Here is a 26,504-nt window from a genome sequence, read left to right on the forward strand (position 1 = left end):
GATTTGTTGAAGACTCTATACGCCTTTGTATTTGAGTCATAACCTAACAAAAACCCTTCTACAGCTTTGGGAGCAAACTTAGAATTTCTACCTTTCTTCACTAGAATGTAGCACTTGCTCCCAAATACACGAAAGTAAGATACATTGGGTTTGTTACCGGTTAGTAGCTCATACGACGTCTTCTTGAGGAGGCGATGAAGGTAGACCCTGTTGATGGCGTGGCAAGCCGTGTACACGGCTTCCGTCCAAAAGCACTCGGGGGTCTTGAACTCTCCTAGCATCGTCCTCGCCATGTCGATGAGCGTCCTGTTCTTCCTCTCTACCACACCATTTTGTTGTGGTGTGTAGGGAGCGGAGAACTCGTGCTTGATCCCTTCCTCTTCAAGGAACTCCTCCACTTGAAGGTTCTTGAACTCGGACCCGTTGTCGCTTCTTATCTTCTTCACCTTGAGCTCAAACTCATTTTGAGCTCTCCTGAGAAAGCGCTTGAGGGTCCCTTGGGTTTCAGACTTATCCTGCAAAAAGAACACCCAAGTGAAGCGGGAAAAATCATCAACAATAACTAAACCATACTTACTCCCTCCTATGCTCAGATAGGCGACAGGTCCGAAGAGGTCCATATGCAGCAGCTCCAGGGGTCTTGAAGTGGTCATCACGTTCTTGCTGTGATGCGCTCCTCCCACTTGTTTACCTGCTTGACAAGCTGCACAAGGTCTATCTTTTTCGAAATGCACGTTAGTCAAACCTATCACGTGTTCTCCCTTTAGAAGCTTGTGAAGGTTCTTCATCCCCACATGTGCTAAGCGGCGATGCCACAGCCAGCCCATGCTAGTCTTAGCTATTAAGCATGCATCTAGACCGGCCTCTTCTTTTGCAAAATCAACTAAATAAAGTTTGCCGTCTAATACACCCTTAAAAGCTAGTGAACCATCACTTCTTCTAAAGACAGACACATCTATATTTGTAAACAGACAGTTATATGCCATATTGCCCAATTGACTAACAGATAGTAAATTATATCCTAGTGACTCTACTAAAAACACATTAGAGATAGAGTGCTCATTAGAAATTGCAATTTTACCTAACCCTTTTACCTTGCCTTGATTCCCATCACCGAATATGATTGAATCTTGGGAATCCTTATTCTTGACGTAGGAGGTGAACATTTTCTTCTCCCCCGTCATATGGTTTGTGCATCCGCTATCAATAATCCAGCTTGAACCCCCGGATGCATAAACCTGCAAGGCAAATTTAGGCTTGGGTCTTAGGTACCCAACTCATGTTGGGTCCTACAAGGTTAGTGCAAATATCCTTAGGGACCCAAATGCAAGTTTTGTCTCCCTTGCATTTTGCCCCTAGCTTCCTAGCAACAATTTTCTTATCCTTTCTACAAATTGCAAAGGAAGCATTCAAAGCACAATAAATTGTAGAAGGTTCATTCACTACTTTCCTAACAACATTTCTTTTAGGAACAACATTTCTCCTAGTAACATTTCTATCATACACATAAGAAGAACTAGGAGCAAACATGGCATGAGAATCATAAACATATGAATCAAAAGCATCATAACTTCTATTTACATTTCTAGTTTGTCTTCTATCATGATACAAAAAGGCATGGTTCCTTTTAGCACTAGTAGCCATAGGGGCCTTCCCTTTCTCCTTGGCGGGAATGGGAGCCTTATGGCTTGTTAAGTTCTTGGCTTCCCTCTTGAAGCCAAGTCCATCCTTAATTGAGGGGTGTCTACCAACCGTGTAGGCATCCCTAGCAAATTTTAGTTTTTCAAAATCACTTTTGCTAGTCTTAAGTTGAGCATTAAGACTAGCCATTTCATCATTTAGTTTTGAAATTGAAACTAAGTGTTCACTACAAGCATTAACATCAAAATCCTTACACCTAGTGCAAATTGTAATATTTTCAACACAAGAGTTACTTGCTACTTCTAGTTTAGCAGTTAAAACATTAATTTCACCTTTTAAAGAAGAAATGGTTTCATTACAAGTAGAAAGTTCACAAGAAAGTATTCCATTTCTTTTAACTTCTAGAGCAAGTGAATTTTGAGCACTAACAAATTTATCATGCTCTTCATATAAAAGGTCTTCTTGTTTCTCTAAGATTCTATCCTTTTCATTTAAGGCATCAATCAGCTCATTAATCTTAGCTATCTTAGTTCTATCCAATCCCTTGAATAAACTGGAGTAATCAATTTCATCCTCACTAGATTCATCATCACTAGAAGAATCATAAGTATTAGCATTACGAGTGATTACCTTCTTTTCCCTTGCCATGAGGCAAGTGTGATGCTCGTTGGGGAAGAGAGCCGATTTGTTGAAGGCAGTGGCGGCGAGTCCTTCATTGTCGGAGTCGGAAGAGGAGCAATTCGAGTCCCACTCCTTGCCGAGATGCGCCTCGCCCTTGGCCTTCTTGTAATTCTTCTTCTTTTCCCTTTTGTTTCCCTGTTCCTGGTCACTGTCGTTATCGGGGCAGTTAGCGATAAAATGACCAATCTTACCGCACTTGAAGCATGAGCGCTTCCCCTTTGTCTTGTTCTTGCTTGGCTGCCCCTTGTGACCCTTCAGCATCGTCTTGAATCTTTTGATGATAAGAGCCATCTCTTCATCATTGAGCCCGGTCGCCTCAACTTGCGCCACCTTGCTAGGTAGCGACTCCTTGCTCCTTGTTGCCTTTAGAGCAATGGGTTGAGACTCGTGGAGTGGACCGTTCAACGCGTCGTCGACGTATCTTGCCTCCTTGATCATCATCCGCCCGCTCACGAATTTTCCAAGTACTTCTTCGGGCGTCATCATCGTGTACCTGGGATTCTCACGAATATTGTTCACGAGATGAGGATCAAGAACGGTAAATGACCTGAGCATTAGGCGGACGACGTCGTGGTCCGTCCATCGCGTGCTTCCATAGCTCCTTATCTTGTTGACAAGGGTTTTGAGCCGGTTGTATGTTTGAGTTGGCTCCTCTCCCCTTATCATAGCAAATCTTCCGAGCTCGCCCTCCACCAACTCCATTTTGGTGAGCAAGGTAGCGTCATTTCCCTCATGAGAGATCTTGAGGGTATCCCAGATTTGCTTGGCGTTATCCAAGCCACTCACTTTATTATATTCATCCCTGCATAATGAGGCTAGAAGAACAGTAGTAGCTTGTGCATTCTTATGGATTTGCTCATTAATGAATATAGGACTATCCGAACTATTAAAGTGCATTCCACTATCTACAATCTCCCATATGCTAGGATGGAGAGAGAATAGGTGACTACGCATTTTGTGGCTCCAAAATCCGTAGTCCTCCCCATCAAAGTGTGGGGGCTTGCCGAGTGGAATGGAAAGCAAATGTGAATTTGAACTTTGCGGAATACGAGAGTAGTCAAAAGAAAAGTTAGAATTAACCGGTTTCCTTTGTTTGTCGTGGTCGTCGTCCTTTTGGGAAGAAGAGGACTCATCGCTGTCGTAGTAGACGATCTCCTTGATGCGTCTTGTCTTCTTCTTCTTCCCATCTCTTCGCTTGTGGCCCGAGCCCGAGTCATTGGACTTGTCATCCCTTGGCTCGTTGACGAAGGACTCCTTCTCCTTAGGATCCATCTCTTCGGGCGGTTAGTCCCTTTCTTGAAGAGAACGGCTCTGATACCAATTGAGAGCACCTAGAGGGGGGGGGGGGTGAATAGGTGATCCTGTAAAACTTCAAAACTTAAGCCACAAAAACTTGTTAAGTGTTAGCACAATTATGGCCAAGTGGCTAGAGAGGAGTCAAAACACAATAACCACAAGAAATCAATCACAGAGATGACACGGTGGTTATCCCGTGGTTCGGCCAAGTACAAAACTTGCCTACTCCACGTTGTGGCGTCCCAACGGACGAGAGTTGCACTCAACTCCTCTCAAGTGATCCAATGATCAACTTGAATACCACGGTGTTCTTGCTTTTCTTTTCTCAATCCCGTTTGCGAGGAATCTCCACAACTTGGAGCCTCTCGCCCTTACAAAAGATGTTCACAGAGAATCACAGAGCAAGGGGGGGTTAGCAACTCACACACGACACAAAGATCACAGCGAATACGCACACACAAGACCCAGACTTGAGCTCAAAAGACTAGCACACTAGAACGGAGCTCAAATCACTAGAATGTCGAACAAGTGCGCGAGATTGATGTGTGAGTGATCAAGAGTGCTCAAGGAATGCTTGGGTATCTCCTCCATGCGCCTAGGGGTCCCTTTTATAGCCCCAAGGCAGCTAGGAGCCGTTGAGAACACATCAGGAAGGCTATCCTTGCCTTCTGTCGTCGGGCGCACCGGACAGTCCGGTGCACACCGGACAGTGTCCGGTGCCCGATTCCTTTCCTTAAATGGCGAAGCTGACCGTTGCCGACCGTTGCAGATCTGGCGCACCGGACAGTCCGGTGCACACTGGACAGTCCGGTGCTTCCTTCCGACCGTTGGCTCAGCCACGTGTCGCGCGCCGATCGCGCGGCCGACCGTTGGCCCGGCCGACCGTTGGCTCACCGGACAGTCCGGTGCACACCGGACAGTCCGGTGAATTTTAGCCGAAGTCGCCGGAGAAAAACCCGAGAGCGGGCTCTTCGGCCGAGGGAGCCTGGCGCACCGGACACTGTCCGGTGCACCACCGGACACTGTCCGGTGCACCACCGGACAGTCCGGTGCCCCAGACCGAAACAGCCCCTTGGCTGTACACAGCCAAGTCTTCTCTTCTCTTCTTCTATCTGTTTCTAACACTTAGACAAATATATTAGTACACAAAACCAATGTACTAAGACTTAGAAACATACCTTTATTGAAGATTTGCACTTTGTTCATCCATGGGCATTGATTCATATTGAAGCACTTGTGTTGACACTCAATCACCAAAATACTTAGAAATGGGCCAAGGGCACATTTCCCTTTCAATACTCCCCCGCGCGCATTGGGTTTTGGTGTTTGGGATTTCATTTTCCCGAGGGTTCTCGTCTTCGCGGTGGCGACCATGGTTTGTTCGGATTGGGACGGTGGATTTTTGACTCTCGTCTCTCCATCTGTTTCCGCAGGGGAATCAGATATGCCACAGGCTGCACGATGGTGTTGTGGGTCTTCGGCTACGGCTCCCTCATCTGGAACCTCGGCTTCGACTTCGACGACAAAATCCTCGGCTTCATCAAGGGCTACAACCGCACCTTTAATCTCGGTATGGATGCTTGTTTTGCAGGCGCTTGCTTGGGTTTGGGTACACCCTCGTTGACGTGAACCTTAGCCTCAACTTCCTCCCTTGTTCTGTCTCCCACCCCCGCAGCTTGCATTGACCACAGAGGCACAGCTCCGGCGAGGACCTGCACGCTTGAAACCGACGATGAGGCGACGACGAGGCCATATGCGTGAGAAACCAACCACTTTGTGTTTATCCTTATTTTCCCTGTTTGCAGTGTTCTTGTTGCGAAGATGAATTATCTAGCTTTTACTGCAGGTGGTGACACAGTATTACATGTGCAATTTAGATATGGATTTGGACGACTAAAATCATTTACTGAAATGTACCTAAATAATGTTCTGTTTGTGTAGCATCTTTGCATGCCCCCCTTTTTACACGGTGACATAGTGTTACATGGGCAAGGTACTTTGCGTGGCCTGTCGTCATGAATTTCTTTCTGACAACAGATTGGTTCAACTTGTTTTCTTGCCATTAGCCATAATTACAGAAAATTGTTTTTAATGAATTGTTATTCAGTTTTGCGTCACAATTTCCATGTTCTCGCATGAATATGTAGCTCTGCATTGGCCTTGAAATCTTATCGAGGTCTTCACTTTGGACTAAGGAATTAGAAAAGAGTGGAAGAATAGGGTAGGGAGTAATTTCTTTTTCTACTTGTATAGTGAGCTGTGTAAAATCTCATTACTTTAACCACTCCAATAGCTGTTAGCTTTGCACACCAGTTTGACATGTTGGACCCATGGATCAGCTTTGCGTGACGACACAACATGCAGCATTATATAGAAGACATTGGTAGAGTTCCTGCATGTCGTGCCAGTGTTCCTGGTCGGTAAATGCAGTTGCACATGAAATGGGAATCAGGGTGATAATTCAGTGTTACAGGCAGGGGAAGGGAGCAAGAAGCAGCCCCGCTTGGTCAGCGTTGATGATAGATCATCCGTCACAGACTTGGACTTCGACTTGGATGAAGAGGGGGCCATCACGTTATACAATTTTATTTTTTTCATTAGTTGTTGTGTTTGTTTACAGATAGTCCCAACTCACTTGAATTCTTGATAGCCTATTGTGGTTCTTGCAAATTTGCTCATCGTTACCATCTTTGGCTGTCAAATATATTTCTGTGCTACAATTTTAGCTTAGGACCCTTATGTGTATCATTTCTACATAGAAATATTGTCCAAGAAAGGACTTGAATAGGTTGTCCATTTACTACTCTCACATGGCATCATCTGAAGATAACTCTTTGGGTTACTATTTATGTAGTATGCACGTGTAAAAATAAATGCCAAGCCACTTAGTTGAGTTTTAAAGTATGATTCGTGCACCAAGATACTTGTAGAAGATACTATTGCAGCTTATGATCTGTTCGGGATCTCTACAGTGCAATTGTTTAAGAGAATTAGACAATTATAGTATTGTTTCTTCCCAATTATTATTTGGAAAAATAGGCGGCATGCACTAGAATCAAGCCTAACCGCTTGGCTTGTTATTACATTGTGCTTCTACATTACATTGCTTCACTGTTTGAATTTCATCTCTATTTTTGTTAGTAGTAATAGTTAACATGTTTGTGTTATGCATTAGTAAACTTTTTTTGCTTGTAAGTTTCAAAGTATACACACTATTTTTAATGTGCAAAGTGGCATGCTACTTATTTCAGTTTATTGTTGCAAAATTAGCCATTTCGGTTTGTTGTAGGTCAGCATGGTACAAGCCTACAAGGAGAAAGTTTATCCAAAAAACAAGGTATGTTTGGTTCATGCTAATCCTCACCTCCTTCCCTTGCTGCCGTCTCAGGTAAATAAGATGGAACTTTAAAAGAAAGTTCAGTTGCTATTTATGCATCAATTGCTTAACCTGTTTGTTTTGGTGACGAGCTACTATCAGTCGCGCCATAACTTATTGCATGTTTTCTCATGTATCGCTTTAGGACCGATATTGCTTTAGGATGTGATATGGCATTTGACAACGTTTTTTTTATTTAATTACTGAAATTCGAACGACTGGAATGCATTTTGTTACGTTTATTACACAACATTTTTTATTTGTTTGTTGCTGAAAGTAACACCAATTAGGAAATGAAATTTGTACTTGGTATTCGCCTCTGTACAGTTGAACTGCTGCAGCATGAGCCAGAAGTTGGTTATGAGCTACAATATAAGGTTCCCTTCCAGAGTCTCCCATGCTATATCGTGAATTTTCCCAAGCAAAGCACATGCCAGGCGCCAATATGCCACCGGGGTAGCCATTAAAATACTTAAAATCAACTCCAAGGCTCATCGAACGTTATCCAGTGCTTCACCGTGTTTCTGAACTCCCTAAAGCAGATGTTGTCATGTTGGTCAGTTTGGTGTTGGTTTTTACTTGGCTTTTCTTGTTGCAAAGAATGTTTGAGATGTTTCTTAGATGATTTTTTCTTAAATAATTCTACATGGAATGTGTTTTTACTCGTTCTGTACTAGCTTAGACCATTATTGAAGTTGACATTTTGTCAACCAGAATTGTAGGTTGTGGTGTCCACCAAAAGTCCAAAATTAGATAATCAATGTGTGTGGGAAGGTATGGCTGACAGTAGGTCTTATTTCATCAAGGAAGAGACTCTGGTCTTGATAAAATGCTTACATGTGGAACTTAGATTAGACTGTTCATAACAGTATGTTGATATGTTCTTGTGATATTCCATGAAATGCTTTTTCTTTCTTAATAGTAACCTTACATTAATATGTATTCTACAGCCTGATGATAAGTATGAGTTCGCAGACTTTTCAGTTTGTGTCTTTCCCCATATACAGGTAGGAAAAATCAAGAATTATTGAGGTAGAGTCTTGACAAAGCTTCTTGCTTATCCTCTTGACCATACCAGTTCTTTTGATCTATGAATTTGTATGGCCTTTTCATTTATTTGACTGATGTAACCTCCCTCTTGATTCATAGGTTGAAGAGGATGAAGAGCCAAAAGAAGGTGAAGAAGCAAATGGTTGCTGAAGCTTCACGTAAGATGCTGTTAGCAAATCATGGGATTTCTTGTTGAAGTATGAGCTTTTGTTCAATTGCAATGGTAGTTTCACACTTCAATTTTAATGATAATTATATACCTTTCAATCAGTTTGATATTGAATTTTCTTTTCCTTGTGCCAGTAAGCTCATGCAAAAACGGACTCAAAGATCATACAAAGAAAGACACTTGATGTTTATAATCTTACATGAGTTTGTTTATAAATAAAGTTGTATCTAAACTTCAATGATCTATGAAAGATCACTCTTGGTTTTTGTTTTTAAATAAAGTATACTTAAATGATATATAGAAATCGTAGCAACACACGAGTATTTAACTATATATCTTAAAAGATGTAGGACTACTACAAAGTTCTAGAGGCAACTTAATTTTGATTTACAATACAATATATGGTTTACATATGTTATTGTTCCACTATTTTTTTCCCGTTGCAACGCACGGGTATTTACCTATTCATATTGAATTGTAAAAGCACACGAAGACAAAATGATGATGAACATGAAGTTTAGGGCCACAGTCATAGTTTCCAGCATAGTAGTAGTGGTACCTTTTCTCGAGCAAGATCCGCAAGAACAAGAACATATTGATTCAGAGAATGAAGTCTTGTAATATAATCAGATGGTTTCCCTCGTCTACAATCCACAGTGGCTCTCACTTTTTTTATCAATTTCAGATTGCTCTGTAGATCACATTAGACACAGTTATTTAGTGCCAGCTCGAACTTTTCTATATACTTCTAACATTTCACTTTGGTATTTTGTAGGCTACTTGGAAGTACTATCATTTATGTATGGATTAATGGATACCTTTTCCTTTTTCTTTTGAAGGTGAATATGGACTATGGCCTTGATCCAACAATAGGGAAGGCCATAATACAGGCAGCTGAGGAGGTCGCAGAGGGAAAGTTAGATGATCACTTCCCACTTGTTATCTGGCAAACTAGCAGTGGCACACAAAGCAACATGAATGCCAATGAGGTTGGTGTCCTACAAATCCAATATTTTTTACCTCAAATCTTCCATAAAACGTCAATTTTAAAGTAGTATAGCTGTTGTTTGGAATGGTAGTCCCTGCTAAAGTGTGAAAAGTTAAACTTCAGTGTCCAAACACATGGTAAACTAAACCAACCTCCATTTGTGCTCCACTCTGCTGATTATCTCTAATTCTCTAATCTCTATGCAAAATAGTATTTAGTTTTCCTGTAAGCTAATGTTCATGTGAATTTTATTGTGAACCTAGCATGTTTCTGCCAGCTGTGCTATATTGTTTATGATCTCTTTTCTGAATTCAGGTAATTGCAAATAGGGCATCTGAGATCCTTGGACACAAGGGCGGTCAGAAGTATGTGCACCCAAATGACCATGTGAATAGGTCACAATCTTCAAATGATACATTTCCCACTGTAAGCTTTAACTATTTTTATTTCACTATTACTATTACTGCTGCAGATGTTTATTATTCATGGCGTTGACATTTCCAGGTAATGCATATAGCGACGGTCGTTGAGATACTTTCAAGGTTTATCCCAAGTTTGCAACAGTTGCATGATTCACTTCATTTGAAAGTATTAACTTCTCCTTTCCTTAGGAATTATTTTACTATGCTTGTCAAATGCCTTCCATAATTATATTATGACTGTTTTTGTACTATGCTTGTTAGTTGTTAATTGCCTTTTGTATAACTATATCATAACCTATTAATATTATATTATCCTATTGTGAATTTGTGCCTATTGATTATATCCATCTGCTTATTAGGGATTCAGCTTGAAGTTGAAACATTAGAAATTTAGAAAATCATCAAAGATCTTAATATTTCGGCATTGCTTGTACAAGAACTACATAGTGTGGCTCCTAACTCTGTACAAGTTCTGTAGCAGTTCATTAGAGTCGCTTAATTCTTTTCCTGATTGAAGTTCGTATTAATAATTAGGTGTTAATTAGGTAACCCATAGCCTGGTGACCACTTCATACCAATTTGTACATGCTAATGCTAATGTGTAGGATCAGCTAACCTGACTGTGCAGACTGTTGAGTTTAAAGACATAATTAAAATTGGGCGTACACATACCCAGATGCCACCCCATTGACTCTTGGCCAAGAATTCAGTGGTTACACTACATAGGTAGGATTTATTCTATCATCTTTTGTTGTCTTATTTATTAACCATGGTCACAGCTCTTGCTTCTGCTGCGACTCCGGCTACTACTTCAGCTCCGACTATGGCTCCAGCTCCTGCTGCGGCTTCTGCTGTGTGACCAGCTCCTGCTGCGACTCCTGCTCCTACTAATTCTCCTGCCATCACTTCTTCTGTCATAACCCTGTGACCGGCCTGTCTGGGTTGCGGCTTCCCGACCACCAAACATGGCTGGGCTTTCTTGGACACCAAATCCACCTGGGCCCTCACGACCACCAAAACCTCCAGGACCCTCCCTAACACCACCATAACCAACAGAGCCACCAGCACCAGGTTCAAAACGACTACCACCAGGCCCATCCCAGCGACTCATCCCAGCAGCCTGGTTTCTTGGACCTCCAGAAGCACTGCGTGCAGCCATGTCACACAACTGTGGAGGGACATGCTGGTTGGCACCTTGCAAGAGTTTCACCAAATCACCAGCATGTTTCCACTCTTGTTTAGAGAAAAAGGTCTACGAGACTCCAGTAACGCCAGCTGTTTCTGTACGCCCTATGCGATGCACATAGTCCTCTATCCCAGTTGGGAAGTCATAATTAATTACCACTCTGAAAAAACACATTGTGCAATACAAATGAGCAACAGAAATTTGTCAGTGTTCAGTAAGGTAATATTGGACAGTTGGACACTAAAATACTTTAAGGATTTAATATCTCACAATCAAATAAGCCTCATCTGATATCTTTGATATCAAGTCCATGAGCAGCAACATCTGTGGCTACTAATATTGGAGCCCTGCCAGTTCGAAATTGATTGAGAACATTATCTCTTTCAGCCTGTGATTTATCACCATGGATGCTTAAAGCATTAAAATTGCGACCAATGCCACGAGCAAGCTGGTCACACATGTGTTAGTGTAATCACGTTCTAGGTTTAATAGCATTTGCTAAAACTAGAGAACACATGTGTTAGTGTAATCACGGGTTCTGAGGTGGGTTCTGCAAATTTTCACTCTATACTTAGTTGTGCTATTTGTCATGAACCCACATTATTTCACCATTGTATGCTCTCTTGGTAGGTTCGAATCATTGACGATGACATGCCCCTTGCTCAATTTGCTGTTGCTTTCAATGGAGCATCATGGGTAGATCCTGATTCTGTTGCACTGATGGTTATGCAATCAATGCTTGGTTCATGGAACAAGAGTGCTGGTGGAGGAAAGCACATGGGGTAAGTTCACTCTTTTTGTCTTGTTCTTTGTTTTCGCTATCATGTGTAGTGTGTACAGGCCTGATCCTCATTTTCCATATTCTGTTACTGACCATATCTTTGCTATGTTACCCTGCTTTACTGTTTACAATTCGGAGCTTGTACAGAAAGCAGCAATCAATGACATTGCTGAGAGTGTAATGTCATTCAACATGAATTACAAGGACACTGGTCTTTTTGGTGTCTATGCTGTTGCTAAGGTTACTGTTGTATTTCTACCTTTGGTGAAGTATCCATAAATTTCCTGAAATAATATTTTATCCTATACATATTGTGTAGTTATATATGCCATCCATATCCGTAGACATGAAAGAAATGTGTAAACGCAACTAATTTATTTGTTAAAATTCCTCGAAAAGTAAGACAAATAAACATACCTTAGATACACACTATCTACATTCTCTAAGTATGTTTTTAGTGTTGTGCCTTCTCTTCCTATTAAATTCTCCCAGCTCACATAAACTTGTATATAAGCGCTACACAAGGTGTTGCAGTTGGGTCTGTTAGTGACAACAATGTTATTGGCACAATTCTAACCCCTTACACTTGTTGCAATTGAAACCAGGAGTTAGCATTTTTGTTTGCCATTGCTCTGATAGTTTTTGAATTTTGATGACGAAAGTTGGCTTCATTCTGAATTTCTGATCTTTATTTACATATCAAAATGATGGTTCTTTTTTCTCCATGTAAACAATAAAGAGAGGGAGTTTTGTTTTGTACTTCAATTTGAAATACTGAGCCCCCATGCGTGTGTGTGTGTACTTGGTAAATCCACTGCAGAATAGTTAAACTAAGAAGACTTATTTTTGTCTATTAATATAGCTTGCCCATCCCACAGTTCAATGCTGAATCAAGTTTTATTTCCCACTAATCTGTTGTAAACCTTAATTTTTGCTGGTACTATGTGATGTTGCTTTTGTGCAATAGTATGCCTTATTTGTCAACCTTTTCCTGGTGACCATTGATCTTATTTGACCTTGCAAACTTGTTTTTCAGGCTGATTGCTTGGATGATTTGGCTTTTGCAATTATGCATGAGATGAGCAAATTGTCATACCGGGTTACGGAGGAAGATGTTATCCGTGCACGTAATCAGGTAATGTTTGAAGTTGTTATGGGAGAAAATTGTCATACCCATATTGTATCTCAGTTTACTTAGACACTGCATGCTACAAAGCTTGATGTATGGTGTTCTCTTTCTTTTGGGCTTGAGAGACAATCATAGCCTGATGATAATTTTTTCATTAATATGCTGGCATACGTTCAGCATAGTATCATGCTATCTCCAGCAGTTTACTCATCCCCACCTTCATATTCAAACTTCAGTCTACGAATAGTGCAATCTACAGTGCAAAACTGTGTTTTATGTGACCATATAAGTGAACTGCTGGAGACGGTCTCACATTTTCATTGCTTTGTGATGACAATTTCAGCTGAAGTCCTCAATCCAACTCCACCTTGATGGTTCAACTGCTGTTGTCGATGACATTGGCCGCCAGGTATTATTTTGCTCCATTATTTTGATGTCCAACCAATTATTTTACACCAAATTTTAGTGATCAGCACCTACTTTTTTTCGTTCCTCTCCTGTTCCAGCTGCTGACCTATGGACGAAGAATTCCTACCCCAGAGCTTTTTGCAAGAATAGATGATGTTGATGCAAGCACTGTGAAGCGTGTTGCAAACCGCTTCATCTTTGATCAGGTACTTTTTTTTGCCAACCTACAACCTTCATCTTTATGCTTCCTTCTCTGGTGAACTCTAAAAGCTAGCCCGATTTCTCGCTGGGCTTAAGATGCACCCCTTTTGTTGTGAAGCATTATATCATGATGTTTTTGTGATCGACCTCTAGCGATAGGATTATTGTATGGTTTCATGTTGTGCTTCTTATGCTTACAACCAATCAATTGGATGATTTGAAGACAATCATGTCTCTTCAGCATGCATTTCAACGCTAAACTTCTACTGTCACCAGTAACTTAGTTTGGAAAAAAACAAAAACGTGTTCTTTGAATTATTTCCTATCAGGCTTGAGAAAGCAATATTTAGTTTGTTTGCTTTTTTTTGTTTCAGGATGTTGCTATTGCTGCGATGGGACCGATCCAAGGACTTCCAGACTACAACTGGTTCAGACGCCGGACCTACATGCTCCGTTACTAAGATCAATCTGCCGGTGTACCATGTTTACGGTGTGCAAGGACAAAGATAAAATTTGCCTCTTACGGCGTCTGTATATCAAGGCCTCAGCACTGCACATCGCTTGCTGCGACAGAGGTTTTTTTCTTCTTCATAATTTGTTTTATTTCTTTTCTTGCTCAGAATCCACAAATCTGCCAATAATGATAGGCAGGTTCGACTGACGTGGCTTACTTGGGTGGTCAGCCTATGTTATTTTTCTTACAATGAGTCATGACCCTTACCGTTCCATCTTTTGTTGGAAGGTTTTTACTTTGGCAAATAATTTGATGTGGCTCGTTATATGTAAAGATGGTACAGTTTTAGCTTGTGCAATTTTTTTAAACCTTGTTGGAAGGTTATTACATAGAGCAGGTAACTGTTGCGAGAACTAAGCAGTTTGTACTGCTCCCAACCCTTGTAAACTAAGGTTTTTACTAAGCTATAATGGCTCCTCTGCCGCTGTTGTCCGGCAAACCATCACTCGAGCTATTATATGATCCCGTTGCAACGCACGGGCACTGACCTAGTTTTAAGTTAAGCCCCCTTCTCTCTCACCTCGATGCGGCTTGCCAACCGCCGATCTGCCCGGCCAAGGATTGTTGAGCTCGCCGCGGGCTAGGTTTCCTTCCGTCCACCATGACGGGGCCAGGCTCAGCTCCGACCCAAACACCCCCTCCAGAACCCAAGCATAACGCCCGCCGCCCCGTCCTCCTCCTGGGGCCGCCACTCCTAGCCGTCGCCGTTGCCCTCCTCTTGGGCGTATCCAACAACCCGTTGCCCCGCCGCTTCATCCGCCTTCTCTTTGGAACAAGGCCCTCCATTCTCCGCTCCTCGCCACCTCCTGACGCAGCTTACGAAGCAACCGGCGCGGTACGCACACCATGTGTTCTATGGATGGCCCCATTCGCCTCCGGCGGCGGGTACTGCTCCGAGGCATGGTCCTACGTCTCCGCGCTTGACGCGCACGCCGCCGCCGCTGGCGCTGGGAAAAATAATTTCTCGCTCGCAATAGCGCACCACGGCGATCTCGACTCGCCGGAGTTCTGGCTCGGCCTCCCCGAGCGATCTAAGCACCTGGCGTACAGACTCGCCTCTGCGCGTTGCGAGCTCTCCAGTGCCGTGGTCGTCTGCCACAGCGAGCCTGGTGCGTGGTACCCGCCGATGTACGAGGCCCTGCCGTGCCCTCCCACCGGGTACGACGATCCTGTGTTCGTCATTGGCCGGACGATGTTCGAGACCGACCGCGTCTCGCCCGAGCATGTCAAGAGGTGCAACCAGATGGATGCTGTATGGGTGCCTACCGATTTCCATGTGTCAACCTTTGTGAAGAGCGGTGTGGATCGTACCAAAGTTGTCAAGGTGGTGCAGGCTGTGGATGCCAATTTCTTTGATCCTGCCAAGCATGTGGCTCTTCCTTTGCCGATTGGTGTGTCCGTCATGGAGCCTGAAGGTTCGAGATTTGAAAATGGTGACTCCAAACGCAGGGACTTTGTGTTTCTTAGTGTGTTCAAATGGGAACATAGGAAGGGCTGGGATGTGCTGCTGAGAGCATTCTTGCAGGAGTTCTCTGGAGCTGATGACGTCGTACTCTATCTTCTAATCAATGCCTACCACTCTGACACAAACTTCAGTGGGAAAATCAGCAGGTTTGTTGTAGAATCCAGAATTGAGATGCCCATGGAAGGATGGGGTGAGATCCGGGTCATCAATGAGCATGTCCCTCAGTCTGTTCTTCCAAGTCTGTACAAAGCTGCAAATGCATTTGTGCTGCCAACCCGTGGTGAGGGCTGGGGCAGACCGGTGGTTGAAGCAATGGCCATGGAACTGCCTGTGATTGTGACTAATTGGTCAGGTCCAACAGAGTACCTGACTGAGGAGAATGGGTATCCATTGGATGTAGACAGGCTGACTGAGGTGACGGAAGGGCCATTCAAGGGCCACCTATGTGCTGAGCCATCAGTTGCTCGGCTGAGGGATTTAATGAGACATGTCGTTGATGATAGAGATGAGGCAAGGAATAAGGGGAAGAAGGCAAGGGAGGACATGATAAAGAGGTTCTCTCCAGAAGTTGTTGCCAGGATTGTTGCTGAAAAGATACAACAAGTGCTTATCCACACTCAGTTGACAAATGAGTAGATACAATGTGAAACTAGAAAGTTCATGCACCATGGAATTCCACATATGTATGTATAACACTATTCTTGCTCATTAATTTTCCCAAAGTTTCATACATATCCTTTCCTTGCGATTGAGTTAACGTAGTACTAGTGTGGCTAAGTTTTAATTCGAGGCTTCGATCTTAATTGTATTCGTTGCAGATTAAGATCTCAAAAAATCTTTTATTGAGTTTAGTTGAGCAGCCTATCTGCATTTACATCAGACGTCCACAAGCGCGAAGTTGGTCTTGTTGAGCTTTTCCCTAGGAGAGGCGTCAGTACTGCAGAGCTAGATGATGCCATGGGATCTTGTTGTTAGTGAGTTTGATGACAACTTGCTCTTGGTCAGAATGTCGGCTAATAGACGGAGGAGGTGGCTCTGATTACCTTGAAAGAAGACACCCGGATATTAAATTGCTTACCTTGACCTCTAGGGTTGGTGAGGCTATATATTTATACAGGCAGGAGACACCTATTACAAGAGGAATCTTACTTGGTTACGATATCTTAATCAACTCTAAATGATCTAGACTCATACAGTCCTGTTCTGTTTTATCTCTAACCTTTTCGAACAACGCAGGAGAGCTGCGTGTCATTTCATTAAGAAAGAAAGTATAAACATCACTGAGAGGCAAAAGGAGCCCCTCAGGGTAATAACCCAACACAGAAAAAAGGGGGGATTACAAACTAAAGGCATGAAAAAGCGCACCACCCTGGCAGATCAGGACTAAGGCTAGGACTCTGCAGAGGCCTGTTGGAGGAGGCCTTGGAGTCCACTATCCTCAACCAAACACCACATCTGCCCCTCAATACTAATAGATTAGATGACAGCTTGCCTTGCTGGTCGAATTCCTTGGAATATACCAGCGTTTCTATGTTTCTAGAGCTCCCAACAACCAAAATAAATAGGGTGTTAAAACCCTTATGAAGACTCTTTGGGAGCCCCCTATCAACCCTTTTCCACCAAGGAACGATCCTACCAGAAGAGTCTGGGGGGTTTATAGTTGTAAGATGAAGCTTCTGAAGCACCCAGGTCCAGACTTCCCTTGCCAGCACACATGTATGTGGTGTATAGTTTCTTCAGCTTGGTCACAAAAGGGACATGCAAGTTGGTGAGGTAATCCTCTCTTGGCTAACCTGTCAGAGGTCCAGCAGTGGTTGTTAGTGGCTAGCCACATGAAGAACTTGTAATTGGATGGTGCCCAGCTCTGCCAAACTAGCTTCCGAGGGGAAAACTTAATAGTTCCAACAAACATAGCATCCTAGGTCGACTTGCTGCTATAAGTTCCTGAAGAAGAGAGCTTCCAGAGGTGTTGATCAGGGACGTCCGACTGCAGAATCGAATTATCAACCATGTCTCATATGACTAAATGTTCCAGCAAAACTTGTATTGTTAGTGCCCCTTTTATATTTGCCACCTAACTTCTATTTTCCCATGCCTGACTCAATGTACGCCTTTTCACGGAGTCGGTTTCTAATATAGCACGAGAGGATCCTGGACAACTAAGGTGGTAGCATATGCATAGCATATTTTAACAAGTTAACAATTCAGAATTTTTGTGATTAGCCTTTTAATATTTTTTGTTTGCAATGGCTTCTTTTTCTTCTTTATTTTTGGATGATAAGGAATTCCTATTTAAACTATGAAGTTTTCTATGCGTATAGTTACTGTAGTTTCATCCGAAGGGTAGTTACTGTAGTTTCATCCGAAGGGCTCAATCGAATTGAAGCAGTTATTTTGCTTTCTATATGTTGCATTGCATCTTACCCCCTGCAGGTCGTGTTTTTTTTTATATTTTGCATTGCAATGTTTCTTTTTCTTTGTTATTGTCACAATTTCATAGTTGTGGTCCAGTACACATTTTTACGTTAGTTAATTTGCTAATATATGAAGGAACGATTAAATTCTTTACTAGGTCAACACCAAGTTCTATACACAGAACATTTGGAGCTTTTGGTTGGTGTACATTGGCTAGATTCACTTTGTGTATTGCACCAAGTATTACTAATATGTCTGTTACTATGACTAGTGATACATTTATTTTACTGTTCTTTGGGTACCATATAACTGTTGGAATGAGTCTCGTGGTCTGTGGGAAGGACAACAACAGTAACATCTTAGTCTTTTTGACTGCAGGACATAAGTCTTGCTGCGTTGTGGAGGACTGCAGGTGTGGAGGATAGCAGCTAGGACATCAACACCTTGTGCTGTAGTTTTTGACTGCACTATAGCATCTAGAGGACAACATTGTGCTTTAGTATGTAGTATGACATTTGAGTAGTGTGTGAGAAATAAACGAAAAATTGTCCCAACTCGTAGTATCATCCTCTCGATGAGAGTAGGAGTCTTGTTGCTTACAACAACAATGTTGATTCTTGTTAGAGTACCCATCAAGGTTTTGGGGTTAGCCCCTTGTAACTACCGTCACATCCTTGTGTAATGGGCCTGGTCCAACATATATATATATATATATATATATATATATATATATATATATATATATATATATATATATATATATATATATATATATATATATATATATATATATATATATATATATATATCCCAACCCTAGTTAGGGTTAGGGTTTCACATTCCAACTTGGTACCAGAGCCAGTTTTACCTTCTCCCACCCCATCCCACAGCCGCCGCCGACCCCCGGCCATCTCTCCGGTCGTCGGCCCTCCCCTTCCTCCCTCGTTGCTGCTCCCCTTCCCTCCCTCCCAGGTGTGGGAGCTAGGACGCCAGCCGTCACCATCCACCCGCTAGAGGTCGCGCGTGGCGCTGCAGGTCAAGCCAGTAGTCGCGCCACCTGCTGGCCATCGCGCTGTCGCGCCTCCCCACGCCGTCGGGCATCCAGACCCACCGGATCCGCCCCGTCGAGACCATCTCCATGCTGCCGTTGTCTCTTTCGCGGGTCCCTACCGACGGCGCACGGTCCGTTCCAGCCAGCGCACGCGCAGTCCCATCCCGTTGGTGCGCAGCCCTGAACATATCCATCCCAGCCGTCGCGCCCCTGCCCCGTGCAGCCCTCGCCCCGTGCAATACCGCCGGCTGGCAGCCCTCTCCCCGCCCTATGCAGCTCCGTCGGCACCGCCCGTCGCCGGAGCAGTTGCAGCCCCCAGCCACCTCGCTGGTGGTCTTCGCCTCGCTGCTCTCTCCCTGCTCGGTCATCGTCTCTAGGCCTACGACCTTGCCGACTGCGCCTCACTTGTTCCTCGGTCGTCCTCTCCTTGCCTCTCGCCTCCGTGCGCTCGGCGCGGCACTGCTCCCTCCATGGCGGTACCCATCCCCTACTCCTACGGCGCCACCACGTACGACCTACCCCCATCCGTCCTTGCCCCTACTCCTCTGACTGCAGCACCCATACCTTCCACTGCTCCCATGGCCCCTAGCCCCTTTGGCCCCACCTTCGTACTGGCTGCCAGCACCCCCTCCTTCCTAGCTCCGCCTAGTTCCGCCGGGATCACTATGCGCGTCTTACTTTATGACGGCCAGCTTGTCCGGGGCACTTTCGTGTCCTTCCATCCGGCCTGGAACCCTTTTCTCCGAGACTGCGTCGAGCTACATCCTCAGGCGGGTCGTCACATGCCTGGACCGCTTGTCTTCCCACGTGTTGTGATCACCTCCCTAGCGATCGAGCCCTTGTTGTCTCCCTCTCCTCCTAGTGCATCCTTAGGCGGGCACTGTTCTATGGAGTTCGATCCCTGGGGGTTCAGCATACACCACCTCCCCACGCGTGCTGTGCTCGCTCGCTATGACAGCTCTGACCCCCTCTACTCTATTCACTTGCCCTCCACTTCCCTCACTAGCGTAGCCTCTATTGAGCACAAAAATAGGCAGGGCGGATGGTCCGCGACAGTAGCGCGGAAGGTTCGCGCACGCACAGAGCCAATTAGGGTTTCGAGATTCTTGCTACGTTTGTTAGCTAAAACCCGAGATTAGCTCGGGAAACGACTTGTAGCGGATCTAGACCTCCCCCTTTATATAGATGAAGGGCTACGACCGAGTAAACCCCCACAATCGATCAAATCAAATCTATTTACCAGTTTACCTTTTCCTTCTCCCAATTCCTAGGAGTAGGAGTAACTTAGCCTTAGGATTAGATCTAGTTTATTCTTTCACAACAATCTCTACTTGGATCTACGCCAATTAGAGGAGCACCGGGCGGCCTGCCGACCCAGAGCAACCCTTTGGAACTCTCCCCCTCGACGGGATCTCTCCTGGGGCGAGTTCTAGGGTTCTTCGTGGAGAAGAAGACCCTCTGCGCTATCGCGGACCATCCGGCCCTAGGCTCGGACCGTTCGGAAGTGTGCAGAGGAGCCGCTCCTGCGCTAGGTCGCGGACCGTCCGGCCCTGTGCCGCGGACCATCCGCACCTTCGCAGAGAGCCCCGCCAGGCGGTCCGTTCCCGTGTTTGGCACCCTGATCGGTGCCAACACACTTTTTGGCGACTTCGCTGGGGACTAGGTGTCTAGATCTGCTAAAAATCGACCCATAGATGTCCGGTTCTAAGGATCACACCAAGATCTCCACCACTAACATCATCAAGCTGGCCATGGAGGCACTTCCAGCTGATGACCAAAGACCCTTTGGGGACCTCGTGATGTGCGATGAGGAGGTGATGCGGCAATGGAACGAACAACGCGACAAGGAGGCGACACTGCTGCATAAACTCTCCGAATGACGCAAAGAGGCGGCGGAAAAGTACTTGTCACACTTCACGGTGGATCGCCACCAGAAGATCATCCGTCAAGGGGAGATCGATATGGAATCTCTCCTATCTCAACTTCAGGGTCCTGTTGTAAGTGCTCCAGATCTATGTCTTACGACTTTCATGGATCAACGAGGAGATCAGTTAAAGCAATTTATAGATGAATCTATTAAAATGCATATACGTTCATATGAGAAATCAACTGCTCCTAGTTTTCCTTCGCGTGAGTCTAATATAGAGCCACCCGCACCAAGCACATCGGCTACAAATGGGTCACCCTTGGCCCAGCCATCATATGGTATGCCGATGCACGCGTTCGTGTCACCATCACAGCCGCCGCCACTAGGCACGTGACAGGTTCTGGACACGGCCGAACCGTCCGAGCATCATCTCATGCAGTCTGGCTACATCGCAGACCGTCCGTTGTATTTTGCCGAACCGTCCGACCTGACACAGGCCCGCACACAGATTGCTCAGGTCGCATCATGCATGGCCGGATCATCCGGGTACAACACCGGACAATTTGGCCCTGTCGCGGACCGTCCGGATATGTCGTGGACCGTCCGGTACCTTATGTCGGACCGTCTGGATATGTCGCGGACTGTCAGGTACCTTATACCAGACTGTCTGGATATGTCGTGGACCGCCCGATACCTTACGCCGGATCGTCCGGATATGGCATGAACCGGCTGGTGTATTACGCCAGACCGTCTGACTCTACACGAGTCCACGTAGTCCGCCCATGTCGTGCCATATATGGCCGAACCGTTCGAGTATGGCCCTGGACCATTTGGCCCGATAACGGACCTTCCAACCCTTTACGACGGAAGGTCCGGGTACGAGACTACCCAGGCAGCACCATATACGGTTGGACAGTTCGGATATACCTTCGGACCGTTCGGCCCGGTCGCGGACCGTCCGGCCCCTTATGCCCAGGGATGGCAATGGGGCCCCATTCCCCGATCCCGGCGGGGAATTCATCCATTAGGGGACGGGGATGGGGAGAAATTACTCCCCGCGGGGAAAGAAATGGGTAAAAACCAATCCCCATCGGGGATGGCGGGGCCGGGTACGGATTATGGCTGCCCATACCCGCTACCCGTCGGGGACCCGATATGACAGGTGGGTCCATAATTCAGTGTCTCGGGCTCTCGGCGTATACCGCGTGGAATATCCTGATCCTTCAGCCCGGCCCAAACACCGCTAAGTCGCTAACCCTAGCTTCCTGCTTCCGTGCGACTCCGCGCCCCGTTTTCCGCTTCCGCCGCCGCCCGCCGGCCGCTCGCCCGCAGCCGCAGGCACGCAGACGCAGCGCGCTCGGGCGCTCAGCTCCGTGCCTCTCCACGCCGTGCAGCCCTGCTCGGCTGCTCCCCGTTTCCGCTCCCTGCAGTGCTCCCTGCAGTGCTCGTGCTCCCCATTTCCACTTCCTGCCGCGGTGCCGACGACCACTCGCCCACAGGCTGCAGTGCGCTACTGCGCTACCTGCTCCGGTGCCGGTGCTCCCTGATGCTGCCTGCTTCCAGGCGGTGATGCGGACGATGCAGCCAGCCGGCCACGCGCCCACGGCCCACCTGCTGGCTGCTGCAGTGCTGCTCGGCTTCCTCCAGCAACAACAGATCGGCGGGGATTTTTCCCCATTGGGTCCCCGTATACCCGACGGGGACGGGTACGGGGAAAAAATCTCCCCGCGGGCGGGGACGGGGACGGGGAACGAGGAATTTTATTTTTGACGGGGACGGGTATGGGGATCAGTCCCCGCCGGGGAGCAGCCCCGTTGACATCCCTGCTTATGCCGGACCATCCGGGTATGCATATGCAGAACCAAGAGCTGCACAATACACTCAGTCCCCACACTCATCGCAACAACATTATGGTGCCCCACCAGCAACACATTATAACCATGCCATAACACCTCATGGACACATGGCTGAATATTGTTCGACCACTAGAGAGCCTGAGAGGTATAGGGCAGGAGCTGGTGACATTAATAGGACACCTAACACACACCTCAGACGTCCCTGGGAGGAAAGCCGACAGAGTGATGTCAGGCAACCTAAGATTTCCACCCACAAACTGAAAGGGAAATAGACTCAAACCTTTTCTAAAATGATTTTGGTGGTTGAATTGCCCAACACAAATAATTGGACTAACTAGTTTGCTCTAGATTCTAAGTTCTACACGTGCCAAAGGTCCAACACAAACCCATAAAAAGTCCAAGAAAGGGTTCAAATAGGAAGGAGCAAATCCAACCGAAGGCAGCCTTGGTCTAGCGCACCGGACTGTCCGGTGCACCAGGGAGATCAACTCCGAACTTGCCACCTTCGGGTTTCTGGAAATGCCACTCCGCTATAATTCACCGGACTGTCCGGTGTGCCATGCGGAGTAACGGCTACAGCGCCAACGGTCGTCTGCAAAAGTGTACAGTAACAGTGAACAGTGAGGACTGCGCGCGTAGAAGTCAGAGCAGGCGCCAGAAGGCGCATCGGACAGTGAACAGTGACTGTCCGGTGCAACACCGGACTGTCTGGTGGCCCCACATGTCAGAGCTCCAACGGTCGAGCCCTAACAGTTGGGTGACGTGGCTGGCGCACCGGATAGTGTCCGGTGGCGCACCGAACTGTTCAGTGCGCCCTTCGACAGCAGCCTTCCCCAACAGCCACTTTGATGGTTGGGGCTATAAATACCCCCAACCACCACACTTCAAGGCATCCAAGTTTTCAGCTAACAGATTCAATACAAGAGCTAGTGCATTCAATACAAGACACAAATAGATTGAATCAAAATCTCTCCAAGTCCCAATTCCACTCAAAGCTATTAGTGACTAGAAGAGAGAGTTTTGCCGTGTTCTTTTGAGCTCTTGCGCTTGGATCGCTTTTCTTCTTCCCCATTTCTTATTCCCAAGACATTTGTAATCAAAGCAAGAGACACCAATTGTGTGGTGGTCCTTGTGGGGACTAAGTGTCCCAATTGATTGAGAAGAGAAGCTCACTCGGTCTAAGTGACCGTTTGAGAGAGGGAAAGGGTTGAAAGAGACCCGGTCTTTGTGACCACCTCAATGGGGAGTAGGTTTGCAAGAACCGAACCTCGGTAAAACAAATCACCGTGTCACACTCTTCATTTGCTTGTGATTTGTTTTCGCCCTCTCTTTCGAACTCGACTTTATTTCTAACGCTAACCCCGGCTTGTAGTTGTGCTTAAAGTTTGTAAATTTCAGATTTACCTATTCACCCCCTCTAGGCGACTTTCAATTGGTATCAGAGCCCGATACTTCATTAGAGCCTAACCGCTCGAAGTGATGTCGGGAGATCACGCCAAGAAGGAGATGGTGACCGGCGAGAAGCCCGCCACAAGCCACGGGAAGGCTCCATCGGGGTAGTCCGGTAACAAGGTGAAGGGATCCCCTTCACACAACAAAGTCGCAACGGAGTGGCGAGAAGAAAAAGAAGATGAAGAAAGTGGTCTACTACGAGACCGACTCTTCGTCGCCATCCACTTCCGGTTCCGACACACCGTCCGTCACTTCTAAGCGCCATGAGCGTAAGAAGTTTAGTAAGATCCCCTTACGCTATCCTCGCATTTCTAAACATACTCCATTACTCTTCGTCCCATTAGGCAAACCACCAGTTTTTGACGGTGAAGATTATTGTATGTGGAGTGATAAAATGAGGCACCATCTAAACTCACTCCACACTAGCATTTGAGATGTTGTTGAGTTTGGAGTACATGTACCATCCGTAGGGGATGAAGGATATGATTAAGACGATGTTGCCCAAATCCGGCACTTCAACTCCCAAGCCACTACTATACTCCTCGTCTCTCTAAGTCGAGAGGAGTATAATAAGGTGCAACGGTTGAAGAGTGCCAAAGAGATTTGGGACGTGCTCAAGACCGCGCACGAAGGAGATGAGGTGACCAAGATCACCAAGTGGGAAACAATCGAGGGGGAGCTCGGTGGTTTCATGCTTCACCAAGGGGAGGAGCCACAAGCCATGTACAACCGACTCAAGACCTTGGTAAACAAAGTGCGCAACCTCGGGAGCACAAAATAGGATGACCATGAAATGGTCAAGGTTATTCTAAGATCACTTGTTTTTCTTAATCCTACACAAGTTCAATTAATTCGTGGTGATCCTTGATATAAGCTAATATCTCCCGAGGAAGTTATAGGAAAGTTTGTGAGCTTTGAATTGATGATCAAAGGCTCCAAAAAAATCATCGAGCGAGGCGCCACCTCCACACCCGAGGTGCAGCTCGTCGCATTCAAAGCGACGGAGGAGAAGAAAGAAGAGTCTACGTCAAGTAGGCTCTCCATCGATGCCTCCAAGCTCGACAATGAGGAGATGGCTTTAATCACCAAAAGCTTTCGCCAAATTCTCAAGCAAAGGAAGGGGAGTGACTACAAGTCCCGTTTCAAGAAGGTTTGCTACAAATGTGGTAAGCCCGATCACTTTATTGCTAAATGTCCATTATCAAGTGATAATGACAGGGGCGACGACAAGAGGAGAAAGAAGAAGAAGAAGAGATACTACAAGAATAAGGGCGGCGATGCCCATGTTTGCCGGGAGTGGGACTCCGACGAGAGCTCCTCCGACTCCTCCGACGAGGACGCCGCCAACATCGCCGTCAACAAGGGTCTTCTCTTCCCCAACGTCGGCCACAAGTGCCTCATGGCAAAAGACGGCAAAAAGGTAAAATCTAGAGCCTCCACTAAATATGCAACATCTAGTGATGAGGATAACTTGCTTGCTCTTTTTGCCAACCTAAACATGCAACAAAAAGAAAAATTAAATAAATTGATAGGAGCTATTCATGAGAAGGATGAACTCTTGGATAGCCAAGAGGACTTCCTAATTAAAGAAAATAAGAAGCATGTTAAGGTTAAAAATGCTTATGCTCAGGAAGTAGAAAAATGTGAAAAATTAACTAGTGAGCTAAGCACTTGCCATGATATTATCTCAAACCTTAGAAATGAAAATGCAAAATTAATTGCTAAGGTTGAGAAGTTAGATGTTTGTGATGATTCAATTGTTAATCTTAGAAATGATAATGCTAGTTTGATTACTAAGATTGACAAGTTGAATGCATCACTCTCTAGCCTTAAATTTGAGAATGAAAAATTAATTGCTAAGGCTAAAGATTTAAATGTTTGCAATGTTTAAATTTCCAATCTTAGAAATGAGAATGTTATTTTACATGCTAAGATTGATGAATTAACTGCATGCAAACCCTCTACATCTAGCGTTGATCATGTTACTATTTGTACTAGATGTAGAGACATTAATGTTGATGCTATTCATGATCACCTAGCTTTAATTAAACAACAAAATGATCACATAGCTCAACTTAGTGCTAAAATTAATGAGCATGACTTAGAAAATGAAAAATTTAAATTTGCTAGAAGCATGCTCTATAGTGGGAGACGTCCTGGCATTAAGAATGGCATTGGCTTCCAAAAGGGAGACAATGTCAAGCTTAATGCCCCTAAGAAATTGTATAACTTTGTTAAGGGCAAAGCTCCCATGGCTCAGGATAACGAGGGTTACATTTTCTATACTGCTGGTTATCCCGAGCACAAAATTAGAAAAATTCATTTTAGGAAGTCTCACTCTGGCTCTCATCATGCTTTTATGTATAAGAGTGAGACATCTAGTTCTAGGCAATCCACTCATATTAAATTGCCTAAAAAGAAATCTCCTATTGCATCAAATGATCATAACATTTCATTTAAGACTTTTGATGCTTCATATGTGCTCACTAACAAATCAGGCAAAGTAGTTGCCAAATATGTTGGGGCAAACACAAGGGTTAAAAGACTTGTGTTTGG

At 45.2% G+C, this 26,504-nt stretch overlaps 3 protein-coding genes and 1 long non-coding RNA gene across 5 annotated transcripts; all 4 read left to right on the top strand.

Moving 5' to 3' along the window:
* Positions 1 to 6,297: 6,297 nt before the first annotated feature.
* Positions 6,298 to 7,561, top strand: LOC109940920 (uncharacterized). Its single transcript, XR_002263661.1, has 2 exons — positions 6,298 to 6,955; positions 7,322 to 7,561. It is a non-coding gene; the product is annotated as an uncharacterized lncRNA (long non-coding RNA).
* Positions 7,562 to 7,754: 193 nt separating this feature from the next.
* Positions 7,755 to 10,009, top strand: LOC103633973 (fumarate hydratase 2). The gene is made up of 7 exons (XM_035961233.1): positions 7,755 to 7,768; positions 8,144 to 8,212; positions 8,316 to 8,346; positions 9,053 to 9,202; positions 9,517 to 9,627; positions 9,706 to 9,789; positions 9,983 to 10,009. The coding sequence occupies exons 1-7, from the start codon at positions 7,755 to 7,757 to the stop codon at positions 10,007 to 10,009; spliced, it is 486 nt and encodes a 161-aa protein (XP_035817126.1).
* A 1,329-nt stretch (positions 10,010 to 11,338) lies between these two features.
* Positions 11,339 to 14,140, top strand: LOC103633975 (probable mitochondrial-processing peptidase subunit beta, mitochondrial). Its single transcript, XM_020540937.3, has 7 exons — positions 11,339 to 11,352; positions 11,440 to 11,591; positions 11,722 to 11,830; positions 12,627 to 12,725; positions 13,063 to 13,128; positions 13,226 to 13,333; positions 13,703 to 14,140. Exons 2-7 carry the CDS (start codon positions 11,461 to 11,463, stop codon positions 13,787 to 13,789), a joined length of 600 nt encoding a protein of 199 aa, XP_020396526.1. The 5' UTR covers positions 11,339 to 11,352; positions 11,440 to 11,460; the 3' UTR covers positions 13,790 to 14,140.
* LOC100217302 (UDP-Glycosyltransferase superfamily protein) lies at positions 14,132 to 18,391 on the top strand. Of its 2 annotated transcripts, none has more exons than XM_020540342.2 (2): positions 14,132 to 15,990; positions 16,126 to 18,391. In XM_020540342.2, the coding sequence occupies exon 1, from the start codon at positions 14,444 to 14,446 to the stop codon at positions 15,941 to 15,943; it is 1,500 nt and encodes a 499-aa protein (XP_020395931.1). In that variant the 5' UTR covers positions 14,132 to 14,443; the 3' UTR covers positions 15,944 to 15,990; positions 16,126 to 18,391. The 2 variants fall into 2 exon arrangements, with proteins under 2 accessions (XP_020395931.1, NP_001137122.1); NM_001143650.1 differs by having other exon boundaries at positions 14,391 to 15,990; positions 18,101 to 18,390.
* The last annotated feature ends 8,113 nt before the right edge of the window (positions 18,392 to 26,504 follow it).

The sequence above is a fragment of the Zea mays genome, chromosome 7 (assembly GCF_902167145.1).
Source record: "Zea mays cultivar B73 chromosome 7, Zm-B73-REFERENCE-NAM-5.0, whole genome shotgun sequence".
Lineage (NCBI taxonomy): Eukaryota > Viridiplantae > Streptophyta > Magnoliopsida > Poales > Poaceae > Zea > Zea mays.

Bases quoted from the DNA above. Each gene is read 5' to 3' on its own strand.
- LOC103633973 (XM_035961233.1), top strand. The intron at 9,628-9,705 runs GTAAGCTTTAAC...TGACATTTCCAG, and splicing joins CAAATGATACATTTCCCACT to GTAATGCATATAGCGACGGT. The intron at 9,790-9,982 runs GTATTAACTTCT...TCTGCTTATTAG, and splicing joins ATGATTCACTTCATTTGAAA to GGATTCAGCTTGAAGTTGAA.
- LOC103633975 (XM_020540937.3), top strand. From the start codon at position 11,461: ATGCCCCTTGCTCAATTTGCTGTTGCTTTCAATGGAGCATCATGGGTA. The intron at 11,592-11,721 runs GTAAGTTCACTC...TACTGTTTACAA, and splicing joins GGTGGAGGAAAGCACATGGG to TTCGGAGCTTGTACAGAAAG. The intron at 11,831-12,626 runs GTTACTGTTGTA...CTTGTTTTTCAG, and splicing joins GTGTCTATGCTGTTGCTAAG to GCTGATTGCTTGGATGATTT.
- LOC100217302 (XM_020540342.2), top strand. From the start codon at position 14,444: ATGACGGGGCCAGGCTCAGCTCCGACCCAAACACCCCCTCCAGAACCC.